The sequence below is a fragment of the Lycorma delicatula genome, chromosome 11 (assembly GCF_047948215.1).
Source record: "Lycorma delicatula isolate Av1 chromosome 11, ASM4794821v1, whole genome shotgun sequence".
NCBI classification, from domain to species: domain Eukaryota; kingdom Metazoa; phylum Arthropoda; class Insecta; order Hemiptera; family Fulgoridae; genus Lycorma; species Lycorma delicatula.
This window is the reverse complement of record NC_134465.1, coordinates 6,818,470-6,833,089: the sequence shown is the minus strand read 5'-3', so window position 1 is coordinate 6,833,089 and position 14,620 is coordinate 6,818,470. Positions and strand designations below refer to the sequence as shown.

Here is a 14,620-nt window from a genome sequence, read left to right as displayed (position 1 = left end):
GCGAAATCATCTACTATAAACTTAATTACAAGGTGGATCCCAAAACAATTCACATCGCTTAATAACCAAATATGCTTGGACATCTTAGAACAAAATTTGTTTGCTAGGATTTTAAAGGTGACCCTTTCTTTGACAAATTTATCAATGGTGATTAAACATGGGTAAAAAATTTCAAACCAGTGAGTAAATCGTAGAGTGTTGACTGAAAAAATTCACAGTTGCCTACCAGGAAAAGTTCAAAAGTCAACCATCCGTCGGGAAGTGATATTAACATTTTTTCAGACACACAAGGTGTAGTACTGAACGTGGTCAGAAATGAAGCTAAACAATAAACAATGCTCGTTACTGTTTACCTATATTGATTTACTGTCAATGAATACTTATTGAGAATCTGAAGCCTGCAATCCAAAGCAAATACTGAGGAAAACTGTTGAAAGGCATTGTTTTGACACGACAATGTGGCACACAGTTGAAACCTAGAAATTAAATTTTGATGTGTTGGCTCATCCTTTGTATAGTACTGGTTGTGTTCCTTCAGACTATCACTTATTTAGTCCATTTAAAGAAACATTTTTCATTTTTATGCTGATTAACCTCAGACCAAGAACTGAAGAAGGTGATGCATTCATGATTTAATTTCAACCGAAATAGAATTCAGAGGGCATAAAGAAGATGGTAGAATTATGAAGAAAGGCGTTGAAAAACAAAGGGACTATGTTGAAAAAAAATTATGTAATCTATTAATTTATAATGTAATGATGTAATTTATGATATAGATCTATTTTTAATGAAATAGAAGTCTGTAGCTGAATTGCAGGTAATTACTGAACCCCATATATATATATATATATATATATATATATATATACAGAGTGTTTCTAAAATGGTAGGCTGGCAATACTTTTTTGAATTCTACTTGTAAAACTAAACAAAAAATATATTAGGAAAAATGGCAATTTCTCCTTCGTTCTTCCCCTGTCCTGCATTTTGTTATTTTTTTATAAAAATTTATATCTCAAGTTTGGATAGAGGAATCACATTAATATTTTGAAAGCATCTTTGTAACAAATTTTTAAAATTAGCAAAAAATCAGGACTTTAAAATACCTTTGCAAATTAATTAATAGCGGCCATGTTTATTTTTCAATCCGTTATATCTCCATAAATATTAGTTTTATCAAAATTAATGTTTTTGATAAAATATTAAGCCTTTTATTTTGAACAAAATGTAATTTTATTTTTTAAAATCAGTTATCAAATAGTCGAGTTATGGCAGAAAATTGATGTTGTAATTTTGTATCGTTTCATGTCCTTCACTTTATGTTCAATTCGTACAAATATTAATTGTTTTTATTTATTGTTAATTCTAGTACTGTAAATTAGTATCAAATTAAGTAATAATTTTCTCACAATAATAGACCTAATAATTATGTCACAAAATTACAATATCAGTTTTCTCCAATGTGCTTTCCTCTTGAAAGATCCAAATTTTTCATTAATTAGAATTTTATTTGGCTATAACTCTGGAACCAATGAAAATAAGTACCAGTTATGATATATCGTTTAAACCTCTCAATGATGGCTTATTACTGCAGTTAAGAAAAAGTAAAAAATTCAAATGTTCAAAACTGAAACCCCGTTACACATTTCTGGCCCAGTCGATTGCAATCAAAAGGGGAGGTAGGTGCACAACGACATGTTACAACAGTCCTAAATTCAAAATTTCAGCATTCTATGGCTAATCTCTGGTTGTGATAGTTTTTAACACCATTCCTGTTGAAAGAAGCTTCATTTTTACATTACATAACATGATCGACAGTAATAGTCGCTGTGTAAAATTATTCATAAGTGAAAAATTAATATTAATTGTTTTATTATTATTTAATATCAAACCTTACTGTGAGAAGATTATTAGTTAATTTCATACTAATTTACAATAAATAAAAACAATTAATATTTAATCGAAGCGAACGTAAAGTGGTGGACATGAAAAAAGACACAAAATTACATCAATTTTCAAGGAGAAATTGCCATTTTTCTACCTAAGGATACTTTTTGTTTAATTTTACAAGTAGAATAACACTTAAATAATAATTATTTATCGATTAAAAAAATTCTTCAATGAAACTACAAATGAGATATAAAATCAGAAGTGTGAGAGGACAGTTATAAATTTCCGTCATAAATTTCTGGTTACATGATTTAACTGAATATTTCTTTATACAATAGACATTTATTTTTAGGTACCTAATCAATCCTTTCACTAAAAATTCATAGCTGGAACATGTTTGCTATAAATTGTAATTCGTCATAACAATATAACACAATATACATAAAAATTAAAAATATACAATCATAGTATCATGTATATATGAAATTAGGTATATGTAATTAGATTATCAATAAAATTAAAATTCTAGGATATTTTTCGTTATTCCCCCCCAAAAAAACCCTTAATTTTTAACTAATGGGCCAAAAATCGATGTATTTTTAATATCCAATAAGAATCAGGTGGAAATATTCATGTTTTAAAATACAAAATAAAAATTGGTAGTTTTTCGTTTCTCCAACCTCAAAAGTTTGCAAGTTTTTCACCTGGAGATAACTGAAAATATTGAAGAAATATTGATATTAACAATAACCAGGTTGGAGAAATAACCCAATAACCAGATATAACCATTAAATATTTATTTCATAAATATAATTTAACAAAACTTAACCTACGCTCGCTAACCTTACTAATTAACAGTAATGTTTTGAATATTAAAATAATAAATTCAGTAATTATTTATGATTTTTTTTCTCCCTCGGGCAGGATCCTGCAGTAAGTATTACACAGCCCGGGGGAGTGTCCTTTACTCTAACGGGCCTTCACGTCTCGGCCCGCCGGTCGAATCTTACTTTGCGCCCGTCTCAAATCCCCAGAGTAAGATACACCAGGTCCGACTATGCCGTCCCTAGGTCCCCACTCCGGGAGCCGGGACTCGTTCTTTATGCCGATGTCTCTAACGGGAATACCGCGAGTGGGGCATCCCTGCCGGGACTCGGTCTTTTTCGCTCGAAGGTGCGATAGTCCTCGTGCCTCATCGCTACCGCCCACTCGTGCAAGCACGTACGAACGGCAGCTCCGCAAAGGGCTGTCCTTCATCCCGGAGCCCCCCGATCCTTCTCCTGAAGAATCCTGCAACCGTATCAAAATTCTTGGAGCTCCGCAACATGGTGGCGATGATATTCTCCACGCTGGGCGGTCCGGTAATCGCCGAGCAAGCTAGGCGGTATTCATCTCACTGCGGGTACGAGAACACCACGTGTTCTGGGGTATCCGGGTCGCCGCAGTAAGGACAGTAGGGGTCATCCGCCCTCCTCCTACTATTTATTTATTTAAATAATCAAAACATTACTGTTAGTTAGTCGAGCTTATCGCTCGAAGGGAGGGTAGGTTAAGTTTAGTTGATTATATTTATAATTTGTATCTATAATTATAAGCAATAATGCTTATATTTTTAATATGTAAAATATGTTAATATGGAGAATGTTTAAAATGACCGTTGGTGTATTATTTCTCCAACCGGGTTACTGTTAATATCAATATTTCCTGCTATTTTGAAACAGGTATATTCCCACCTAATTCTTATTGGATATTAAAAATACATCGATTTTTGGCCTTTTGGTTAAAAAATTATGTAGATTTTTTTTTTGGGGGGGGGGCAATTCCGTAAAAGATCCAAATTCTAATATTTTTTTTTAGCAGATCTAAAGATTGAAAACATCAGCTGGAGTATACTTTCAGCCAGATCTTTATCGTTACTTTTCAGGATGATTAAGTTAAATAACAAGCTATTTTCATTAAAGAGATTCATATGTATTTAATTCTACTACAATACATACCTCAACATCACTAAATGATGTGAGTGATGATGATGATGATGATGATGATGATTGAGTTTCAGAATACTGAAAAAAAAAGTGAAAGTAATTTTTATACTAAACAAGCGAAATTTTTTATAATAAATTCCTACAATTTTTTTGGTGTTATTTCTTAATTATAATTTTTCTTTATCTATAAATTTCAGTTTTAAAATTCTAGCTTTACATTTTAACTTTGTACAGTAAAACTATAATAAAAAAAAATAGTTTACTGGAAATGTTGTATAGCGCAGAAAACCTGCAGAATTTCTCAGGAAATCCTAGAAAAAGTTGAAAAAATTTTTTTAAGAAAATCCGCGGTCTAAAACTCAATGATAACATTTATACATTAAGAAAATCAAAAGAAATTTATCAAATTTTTTGAAGAAATAAACCAAGCATAATAAAACAAAGACTCAAATTTTATGGTTATTTATATGTAGAACAGATAAAACTAAATTGAAAAGTGAAATATTTAACCAAAAAAAAAAAAAAAAAAAAATGAAAACCAATATAAACCGGTCAAAGAATCTGAAAAATCTAAAATCTATATAAATAAAAATGTAAATGTTCGTTTTTTCAAAATCTTAAATCTCCGAAAGTTCTTCATCGATTGCTTTGAAATTTTGACACAATGTTGTATTCAAATACGCGCGTTTTATATACATACTATTTATAAACCTAAGATGTCCCATCTGTGACAGGTAAAAATATGGTTTCATTTTGTTTTTGTTTTTTTTTTTAAACAGCTCTATCTGTTTAAGCAACACACAATATACTAAGTATTTTACGATTCCATTTCAATGTTTCCGATATGTGTGTTTCTCTACAGATTAAAAAACTACTGGACCGATTTACGCACGGGGAGAAAGGGAAAAATCGATAAAGGTAAAAGGGAAGAAAGGGAAAATAGAAAAAAGGGAAAACGGGAAAAGGAAAAAACAAGAAAAAGAAATAGAAAGGGGAAAGGAGAAAAATAAAAGGGAAAGGGGGAAAGATAAATGGGAGAAGGGAAGGTAAAGGGGAGGAAAAGGGGGAAATGTGGAAATGAAAATGGGAAAAGGTAAAGGAAATATGGTAAAAATTAAAATTATATAAGGAAAAGGGGAAAAAGAAAAAAGGGAAAAGAGAGAAAGGGTAAAAGGGAAAAAAAGGAAAGGTTAAATTTTGTGAAGTTTAGTAATGTTCATTTTCTTAATGTTTTTTCAAATTTTCAATTGGGTAGATTTAATATATATATATATATATATAGATACTTATATATATACTATATACACTCAAATCTAGCAATAGCAATATTGCCGGGTCTGCTAGTTATTAAATATTTTCAAAGAAATATACTGAAACAGTCAATCTTTCAGAAAATTATTAGATGAATCTAAATTTACAGAGGAACAGAAAAGGAATCGCAGATCGCAGTGGATAGACTGAAGAAGGTAGAGAAAAGTTAAGCGGAAGAATACAAGAATTTTGGAAAAGAAAGAGGTCAAGACTATGCCGGCATGATCCTTTGGAAATCCAATTACAAAAGAATAAATAAAAAATAAAAAGTTAAATTGACAATTATAACTCTTTCACTTTTCTATGATCCTGAAAGACTCTAGTACAAATCTATTGAAAGATAAAGTTATTTTTAACACGTCTGATACAAAAGTATTTTCTGAATTCTGCCCTTTTGTATATTCAATCTGTATTCTTCATCAAATGAACCAATTTTAATAGTTCTTATTTAATTTTGTAGAGGAAGTTGTTCTGTTGATCCTAGTAAACTCTTTCCATAAAATTTAAGCGAAAGATTTTTAAAACTAAAAAATACAATGTTTATAAAGGAAATTTGAAAATATTTTTAATTTTTTGTCATCAATGCTTAGTATTGGATTAGCAGAGTATATTGATAGCCTGTGCTGCCAAGACATACAGAGTATTTTCTTACAAAAATTAAAAAAAAAATTGTAATAAAACTTAGGAAAAACAATAATTCATACTCTCACATTACAGAAAGAGTTAACTCTGCTAACCATATTTTTTTCATTATTTCTTTCCATTCCTTTTCTTATTTTTATCAAAACACAGAAGTAAAAAAATTTTAAAAAGTTATAAATAATCTCGACCTTAGCTCCTGCCTGATTTTCTCAGCTTTTTTTTTTTTTGTGAATCTAGCGTACACATTTTTTTTCATACGGGCAGTATTTTCTGTCGGTCTATCCAAATTTTAAATAAAACTAAATACGTAAAATAAAACAACCTTTAGAAAAAATCCCTTTCGGCACCGGAAAGCTGAGGTAGATTTCACCTGTGCTAAGTAGGGGATAAAAAAGATTTCCACCTTAAAATTAAGAAAAACTTGAAACTAACTCAATACAACGGTTGCATGTGAAAAAGGTTTCACGTGTTTAGAATACGACAAGCCCATCTTCTTACAATTTCAGCAATATTTTGGCCATCTCTTGCCGTAAGGGTTGGTCATATCAAAAATTGCTTAAGTCAAACGTTTAAGGTAATGTGAGGACTAACGACCACTTAAAACCGATTCGATACTCTGCCTATTAAGGGAGGATGTTTTTTCCTTCAAAACCCCATTTTTCCATCCCCTAGACAAATGTGATATCAAAAAACTTTACTTAGATAAGTTGCAGGCCGTTATCCAAAGAATAGTAGGAACTTTACACGAATTTGATATTTTACTAAATGAGAAAGTTATAGCGATATTTTGTTTTTTTTTCGAAAAAGGTCCCCTCCTCCCATTTCCACCTCGTGGTTCGATTTTGTCCATTAACGAACTCGACCAAGATTTTGGATCGTTATGTTATATGTATCAATTTGAAAGTGATTGGAGGAAAATTACGGCGGTTATCGTGTCCACAAGAAAGTGAAATGTATAAATAAACCTTTGAGATGACGGTGGTTTTGGGGTTTCGGGGATCTGAAACGCGAAGATATGTCGAAATTTTCCGTAAGTCGAATCATGGTACCCGTTACAATAGATAGCTTTCCTATGAAATCTACCTTTAACATTAGATTGTCCAAAAATATAATGAATTAACTATTTTTTAAGTTGGGGGGGGGGGGGTGAAGGCAAAACCCATTTACAACCCCTCAAAATTGGATAATTCATTCGGTTTTAAAAATAGATATTTTACGTAAAAATAAAAACAATAATTTATTTTTAATTATTAAAGATTTTTTTACTGATTTTGAATAAAAGTCCATTTAAAAACCATGACCTCGTGTATACTAAACATCAGACCTTTAATTATTAAATACCACTTCATTATTGTCAAGTCATTTAAATATAAACTGATGCATTGATATTAAAGTTTAAGCTTCCCTATCCTACTCGTATTGTATTGTAATATTAAATTTAAACTTATTTTCATATTATAATTTATTACAGGAGTGTCATTACACGCGTATTATTATTATTATTTTTTAAATTCCGTTTTTATAAGATAGGCATTTTTAATATTATTCCGTTCTGTTAAATGAAATGTTTTATCTCTTTAGTTTTTAAACAGATAATTAAATTTTAAATAGCAAATGTAATAATATTTTTTTATTGCTTTACACCGGAACACCCGTTTATAATTCTATTTTGTTGACATTAGAATATAAACAACAAATATATAAATGTAATCTTTTACTTCAGACTTATTTTTTTTCTGTTTAGCCTTCAGAACTACCGTAAGGTATTACTTCAGAGGATGAATGAGGATGATATGTATGAATATAAATGAAATGTAGTCTTGTTCAGTCTCAGGTCGACCGTTCAAGAAATCTGTGGTAATTGAATCCCAACCACTAAAGAACATTGGTGTCCACTACCTAGTATTCAAATCCGTAAAACGTTATTCTTGCCTTTGCTAGGATTTCAACCTTAGAACTCTCGATTTCGAAATCAGCTGATTTGCGATGACGAGTTAACCGCTAGACCAACCCGGTGGGTTTACCAATTAAGCCTGCTACTCTTCAAGATCGGCGAAATCGAATTGTTACAGCAATTAATTCAATTACCAGGGATCAGTTACCAATAAAATTAATTTGGGACCGATTAAAATAATTAACTGTTATTTATAAATATCGATTTTTACATTCTTGTAGTAAGGGAAGTATTGTGATCACTAAAAATTTCGGTTTTCAGATTTCAACGGAAATATCTATTTTGACTATTCCTGATTCCATTTTAACCAGTTTCGGCGTGACATCTATACATACGTATGTGCGTATTCATCTCGCATAACTCAAAAACGATTAGAAGGAGAATGTTGAAATTTAGGACTGTTGCAACATCTGTGCGCCAACCCTTTTGATTGCAATGAGCTTGATTAAAAGTGTCCAAAAGAGCCCAAAATTTAAAGCATTTGGATTTTGGAGTTATTCTTAACTGCACTAATAAGCCCTCATCGAGAGCTTTTCAACGATATATCATAAGTGGAACTTATTTTCATCGGTTCGGGAGTAATAGCAAAATAAAATGTTAATTAATGAAGTATTTGGCCCTTACAAGGGGAAGGTACATCGGTTCGAATCAGACTTCATTCTTTTATTTACATTCCCAAACGTGGATCTTACTTCTTCAGCGAGTCGATGTACTCCGTGAGCAAAGCAAGTCGCATGAATCAAATTCGGATAAAATACTTGGTGAGTTTTGGCTGTCTTGATCATATAGGGAATCTGAATAATAGCATCTGAGAGAAATATAAACAGTCTTTCATCTGCAGAAGATTCAGAAAATATTTTTGTAATATCCTCATTCATGAATCTGGCGATCGTAGAATGATTTGTCTTTTCAAGGTGTTACAGGCCACCAAATAGGAAGAAGAGGGCTCTAGTTTTAATGCACCGATAATTAAATTCGCAACGTAACGGCCACAAGTGTCAGTAGTTTAGTTACCTGAAATCCAAATAATGCTATCCTTGAGTTCATTACAAGTGCATGTAATCCGGTCTCTAATTATTACAATCTAATATTAACTATGATGATTCACAAATGAAAAAAAAAAGATTTAACGTTTTCAAAACATCTATCAGAAATTGTAGTTTTTTATAAGAACTTTTACCTAAATTACCTTTACAACAACACCAATAGAGAAACTTCCTATACAAAAAAAAAAAAAAAAATCACCAAAATAAGTGCTCTAGTGAAGAATAATGAGCTTAAACATACATGAGAAATATTCAGGTCCAATTGAGAACCTCCTCTTATACTGAAGTCTTAAAACTATATTAATTGGTACATATGTTAATGTCTGATTTGAGATTTGTAACTTACAGAATGTAACAAAATGTGAAAGATAATTCCAAAGAAATTCAACAACAATTCGGATACAACAAATAATATTAAAAATTCTTGTGCAATTTTTTACAAAGCCAGAATCCAACTAACAAAGAGGATATAGGAAAACTGAACTGGTTTTTATGAAACTGACGTTACTGGTACAACATCTTAACTTGAAAAAAAAATTATTAAGAACTTCTTATACGAGGCTTCCAATATTGTTCACTCTTTTCTAAATTATTATTTATTAACTAGCAGACCCGGCAGTGCTTCGCTATTGATAGATTTGAGTATATATATATATATATATATCCTCAAATCCATTATAGAGTTTGATATATACACACGAGGGCTGTCCAGAAAGTAACTTACCTTTTGAAATAAAAAAAAAAAAAATTAAAAATATACATTTGAAATAAATCATCTTTCTATTTTTCTACATAGTCGTTATTTAAATTGAGGCACTTCTTACCTCTCTGTAGAAATCTGCTGCTTTAGATTTTTGGCACAAAACTTGTGATAACCAAGCTTCCTCGATACAATTTCATGCATTAAACTTCGTGAAATTTGGGGGAAATGAAGCAAGAGTTCCGTAATCGTAATGCTGCGATTTTCACGAATTTTATTGTTGATTTTCATCGTCAGTTCATCAGTCACAAGGCTAGGCCAACCACTGCGGTCCTCATTATGAACATTGGTGCGGCCATTTTTAAACTGAATGCACCACTCCCTCACTCCACCTTCACTCATTATTTCATCTCCATACACCTCACAAAGTTGCCGATGAATTTCAATCGGTTTGAGTTTTTTTGCCAGTATAAACCTAATCGCTGAACGCACCTCAAAACTCGCAGGATTTTCTATTGAAGCGCACATTTCAATAATTTACAACGAACAAAGTAGAAAAATCACAGTCCGTATCCTACGACAGCTTGATGCGTACGAGTGTAGAAACGTTTTGACGCCAAGATGGCGGTTCTACCCCTACTCATCTCCACGCTACGCACAAACGTAAGTTACTTTCTGGACCGCCTTCGTAGATTAAATGAACACAATGAAAGTTTGATAAAACATTAACAAAATACACATTACGGAACTTCACAAAAATTTTCCCCCATTCCCCATTTCTTTCCCATTTTAATTTTTCCCATATGCCCTTTCCTCTTTCATTTTTCCTCCTTTCCCTTTCCATTTCATTTTCCCCTTCTTCCCTTTTACCTTTTTCGATGTTTCCCTTTCTCCCCGCGCGTAAATAGGTCCAGTAATTTTTTAGTCTGTAGAGGAACACACATATCGGAAAAATTGAAATGGAATCGTAAAATATCTAGTATACCGTGTCTTGCTTTTACGTCCAACAGATAGCGCTGTTTTTAAAAAAAAGCATTTTTTACCTGTCACTGGTGTGAGCATCTTCGGTATATAAATAGTAGATATATAAAAACACGCGAGTATTCGAATGTAACGTTGTGTCAGAATTTCAAAGCCAGCGGTGTAGAACTTTCGGAGGTTTAAGATTTTTAACAAACGAACATTTACACTTTTATTTTAGATATATTCAGAAAAAACATCTAGTTATGATACTACACATAATTTACTAACCCTTTTCTTATTTTAGGAACATCATTAAAATACTTATTTTTAAACTCTATTATGTATAAGAAATTTTGATATTATGGCATTAATATTTTATTTATGTATAATGATTTCCTGCAGTGTACAACTTGCTAATAATTATTTCAGTTAAACAAAACAATATTGCAATAAAATATAGTCTATAATAACAACTTAAGAATAATCAAATCATACGTGTGTACTTAAAGCATCGTACCACTATTTATAACACTCCCTTTTTAGCCCAAAAATCTAGCCCCTCAATTGAAAGATAGTTGGGTTTGTCATGTTATAAATAGTATCTTTCAAACAATGAAAAAGTATAAAATATTAATATTTCATCAGTTTTATTTTGTTTTAAGATATTCTACAATGAATTAAAAACTCCAGCTATGTTTAGAAAATTATTAAAAATTTTTTAAACTATTATTTTAAAAACGTGTATAAATTATTATTAATAAACATTATTTTCACTTACACTGCCTTCTTTAATAACAGCACTGAAAGCTGCAGTTGAGAGCAGAAAAACCTGAAAATAAGAAATTCTGAGTAAATTCCATAATTTTAAATACATTTTATTCAGATAAGCTGCCTTAAAGATATATTAAGATTGATTTATAAGGATATGCTTCTTAAATCATCCTTATTACACGTTCTCTTTTTTATATTACAGTTGAACCCGTGAATAACGAGCTCAGTTGTAACGAGAACAATTCCGGGATTTGTTTGCTTTTCTATCTCATTAATGATAAATTAACTTGATTTTAGCGAGATATCGACGTATTATAAATTTAGTTTACGAGCATTTTCATGATTTAAAAATATTTTAATTAAAAAAAAAATTGTAATTAAATAATCTGAACGCAAGGGAAATTTCATTTACGATTTATACGTAAAGAATGTGACATTTTATCTTAGGCTTGTTCAGGTCAGGTCTGAAGGGTGAATAAAAGGTTTGTAACAGGACGTTGTAAGTACATACAATTAAAAGTACGTACATTACAACTTCCATTGCGGTATTACAAAGGCTGTTAGTTTTTTATTACTCGGGTTTTTCTGTTTGCAAAATTTCAGGAAACACTAGGGCCAAACAATGATCCGTAAAAACCGCCCAAACAGGTTCATCAAACTCTATAGTATATTTGAAACGATTTAAGCGAAAGTCTGAAGAGGGGCGTGGTTAAATTTTACTTGTCATATCCCCATTGGTAATTTTTAGTAATAGGGAAATCAAGAAATCCAAGATGTCTTAAATATGTAAAAAAAACTTTCCGTCGATTACGTGTCTAATTTTAAAGTACGGATGACTTCAATGATTTTCGAACAAGACATTCATAAATAGGATTTGGAATCGCAAAAAAAAAAATAACAGAAAAATAGTATTATTGATCGATAATTGTCCCGTTCAGCCGTCACTGCAGAACTTAAAAAATATAAATCTTGTGTTTTTACCGCCTAATATCACAGCAAACTGCAGCCGATCGATCAGGGGGTTATTCGCAGTTTTAATGTTCATTACTGGCGGTATAAGATTATTAGGTATAAGTTTATAAACAGAAATAAACGATTATTTTAAAGCTAATTAGTTTGTATGCGCAATTAAGTTTTGACGTATTCTGCTAAAGTGAAGAAAAAATAAATTAGAATGATTTTTTACATTTAAGAAATAAAGTTTGTACGTAAAAACGTGTGACACAACTTTTTGTGTGGTGTTCATTTGTTACTTCCTCGATGAATTTGGTAAGTTTTACTACACAGTTAATACCATTTTTTTGCTAATTCATTGAACGCTAACAGTTTTGGTTAAAAGCAAAACGTATTAGCGTCTAAAAATTGCATTACATCTAAATTTTATTTGTTAGCCTACAATACAAAACACATCGATATTTTATTTTAAAACAGCTTCTTCTTAGGTATACGATATATTTATTGTATTACAATAGATAATGACGGCGTAAAAATTTACGGTTACGAGGTGACAATTCGCAAGTAACGAGCACTCGGCTGTAACGAGCAATTTGATCGGCCCCTTGAATCTTGTTGTAACCAAGTTTTTACGGTATAATAAATATTTTTTATTATATCAGTAGCGCAGGGATCTTGCCAGCAATATCAAACGTCCCAGGTTTGACTGCTGGGAAGGGTCTGGAAAATACATATATAGTTAACCTTAACATAGTGTTAATGACTTTAAAAGTCGATACAGTTTAAAAAGAAAACTAATTAATAATGTATTTATAATAAGAAAATAGAATAAGACATAAAATTTATGATATAGAAATAATGTTCCATTATAAAATAATGTAGTAGTACATTACATTATAAAATAATGTAATGTATAGAAATAATGTATCCATTCCTATTCCTTTTAATTATCCAGAAGAATCAATAAAATATATTGTAGGGTATAAAGGGCATTTTGTAGATAAATTTTATACAAATACCTATTAAGTATTTGTTGACATCCCAAATATCATACAAATCAATCAGTAAGATTCAAAACAGCCATTGGTATTAACTAACAAAAATTTGTATTTTCTTGTGCCATCTCCTAAGTATGCTGAAAATTGAATTACACCTCTAATTTGAGAGATAAAATTTATTCCAAATCAAACAGTTGTTTTTCAAGATAGCACATGCAAAAAATTTATTTTATCACTGTTCTTAACTGGCTGAAGAACTGAAAAATTTGTTAAAATATGTTTCTTAAAAGTTTACAATAAACATCTTACATCAAGTTTACAATTGACATCATGATGATGTCAAAATAATTTCTTTCTTCAGTAACAGAATGATAATAAAATTTATTTTCAATTTTAATATTTTAATGTTGAAATTTTTCATAAGTATCAGTTATTAAGAACCAAAAACTGCAAAAGATTTTTTTATGACCGCTAACAAAAGTGTTCAAAACTAACGGAACAACAAAAAATCTTAATACCTGCAATAAAATGAATGCGATATGTCCACCCATGTTGAAAAGGAAGAAACAATCAACTATCGGCTTCAGTAAAATTGCATTCTTTTTATAGTCGTAGTATAATTGTTTACAATATATTTTAATTATTTAACTGCAATTACAATTGATGGATAGCCTGTCACTTCATTAATGCAACTATTGATACATTTTTATTTAATACAATTTTTTAAATAATAATAATTATTATTATTATTATTATTATGGTTGTACTTTTTTTGGAAAATATATTACATTATTGATAATGGATACTCCAAAACATAATAAACAATGAATTTACATATTTTAAATTTTACAAACTTATATTTTTGTTATAATATATGTTGTTAACAATAATAATTAACTGTAAGTATATTTTATTATAACAATGCTCATCTATGCAACTATTAATTATTCAGAGATTGTTTTCTTTAATTTCATTAGCAAATGCAACAGTTTATTGATATAGCATATCACTAAAGAAAAATAACAAAGTAAAATATAATTTATTATTTTTGTGATTACTTCTTAAACAGAATTTTTTTTTACACAACAGCTAACATTTTCAGTCATCATCTTTTCAATCTTGAGAAGGCATTTAGTAATAAGAAGTGGAATAAAATATCCAAAATTTTTCAGAAAATGGTAGTGGATGAATGTACAAAAAAAAAACTATTATATTATACACTGTAAAAGAATCAAATAGCTGTGAACAGGATTGAAAACTAGAAAAGAAAAAATCAAAGGATACAGCCTATACCAACTGATTTTAAAGTTAAAAAGAAAAAAATGTTTTGAACACAGTAACAGCTGCGAAGAAATAAAGATCTGGTAAAAAACACGTATATTTTACTATAGATAAAGATATTTGTA

The 14,620-nt window shown here is 30.3% G+C and overlaps 1 protein-coding gene across 1 annotated transcript in view; it reads right to left on the bottom strand.

The window, feature by feature from the left end:
* LOC142332163 (uncharacterized) overlaps positions 1 to 13,839 on the bottom strand; it is a 100,141-nt gene extending 86,302 nt beyond the window's left edge. The window contains exons 1-3 of the mRNA XM_075378438.1: positions 13,733 to 13,839; positions 11,270 to 11,320; positions 3,888 to 3,953 (exon numbers count right to left, since the gene is read on the bottom strand). Of these exons, the coding sequence (XP_075234553.1) occupies positions 3,888 to 3,953; positions 11,270 to 11,320; positions 13,733 to 13,765 (150 nt within the window). The 5' untranslated portion in view covers positions 13,766 to 13,839. The remainder of the gene's footprint in view (positions 1 to 3,887; positions 3,954 to 11,269; positions 11,321 to 13,732) is intronic.
* Positions 13,840 to 14,620: the final 781 nt, after the last annotated feature.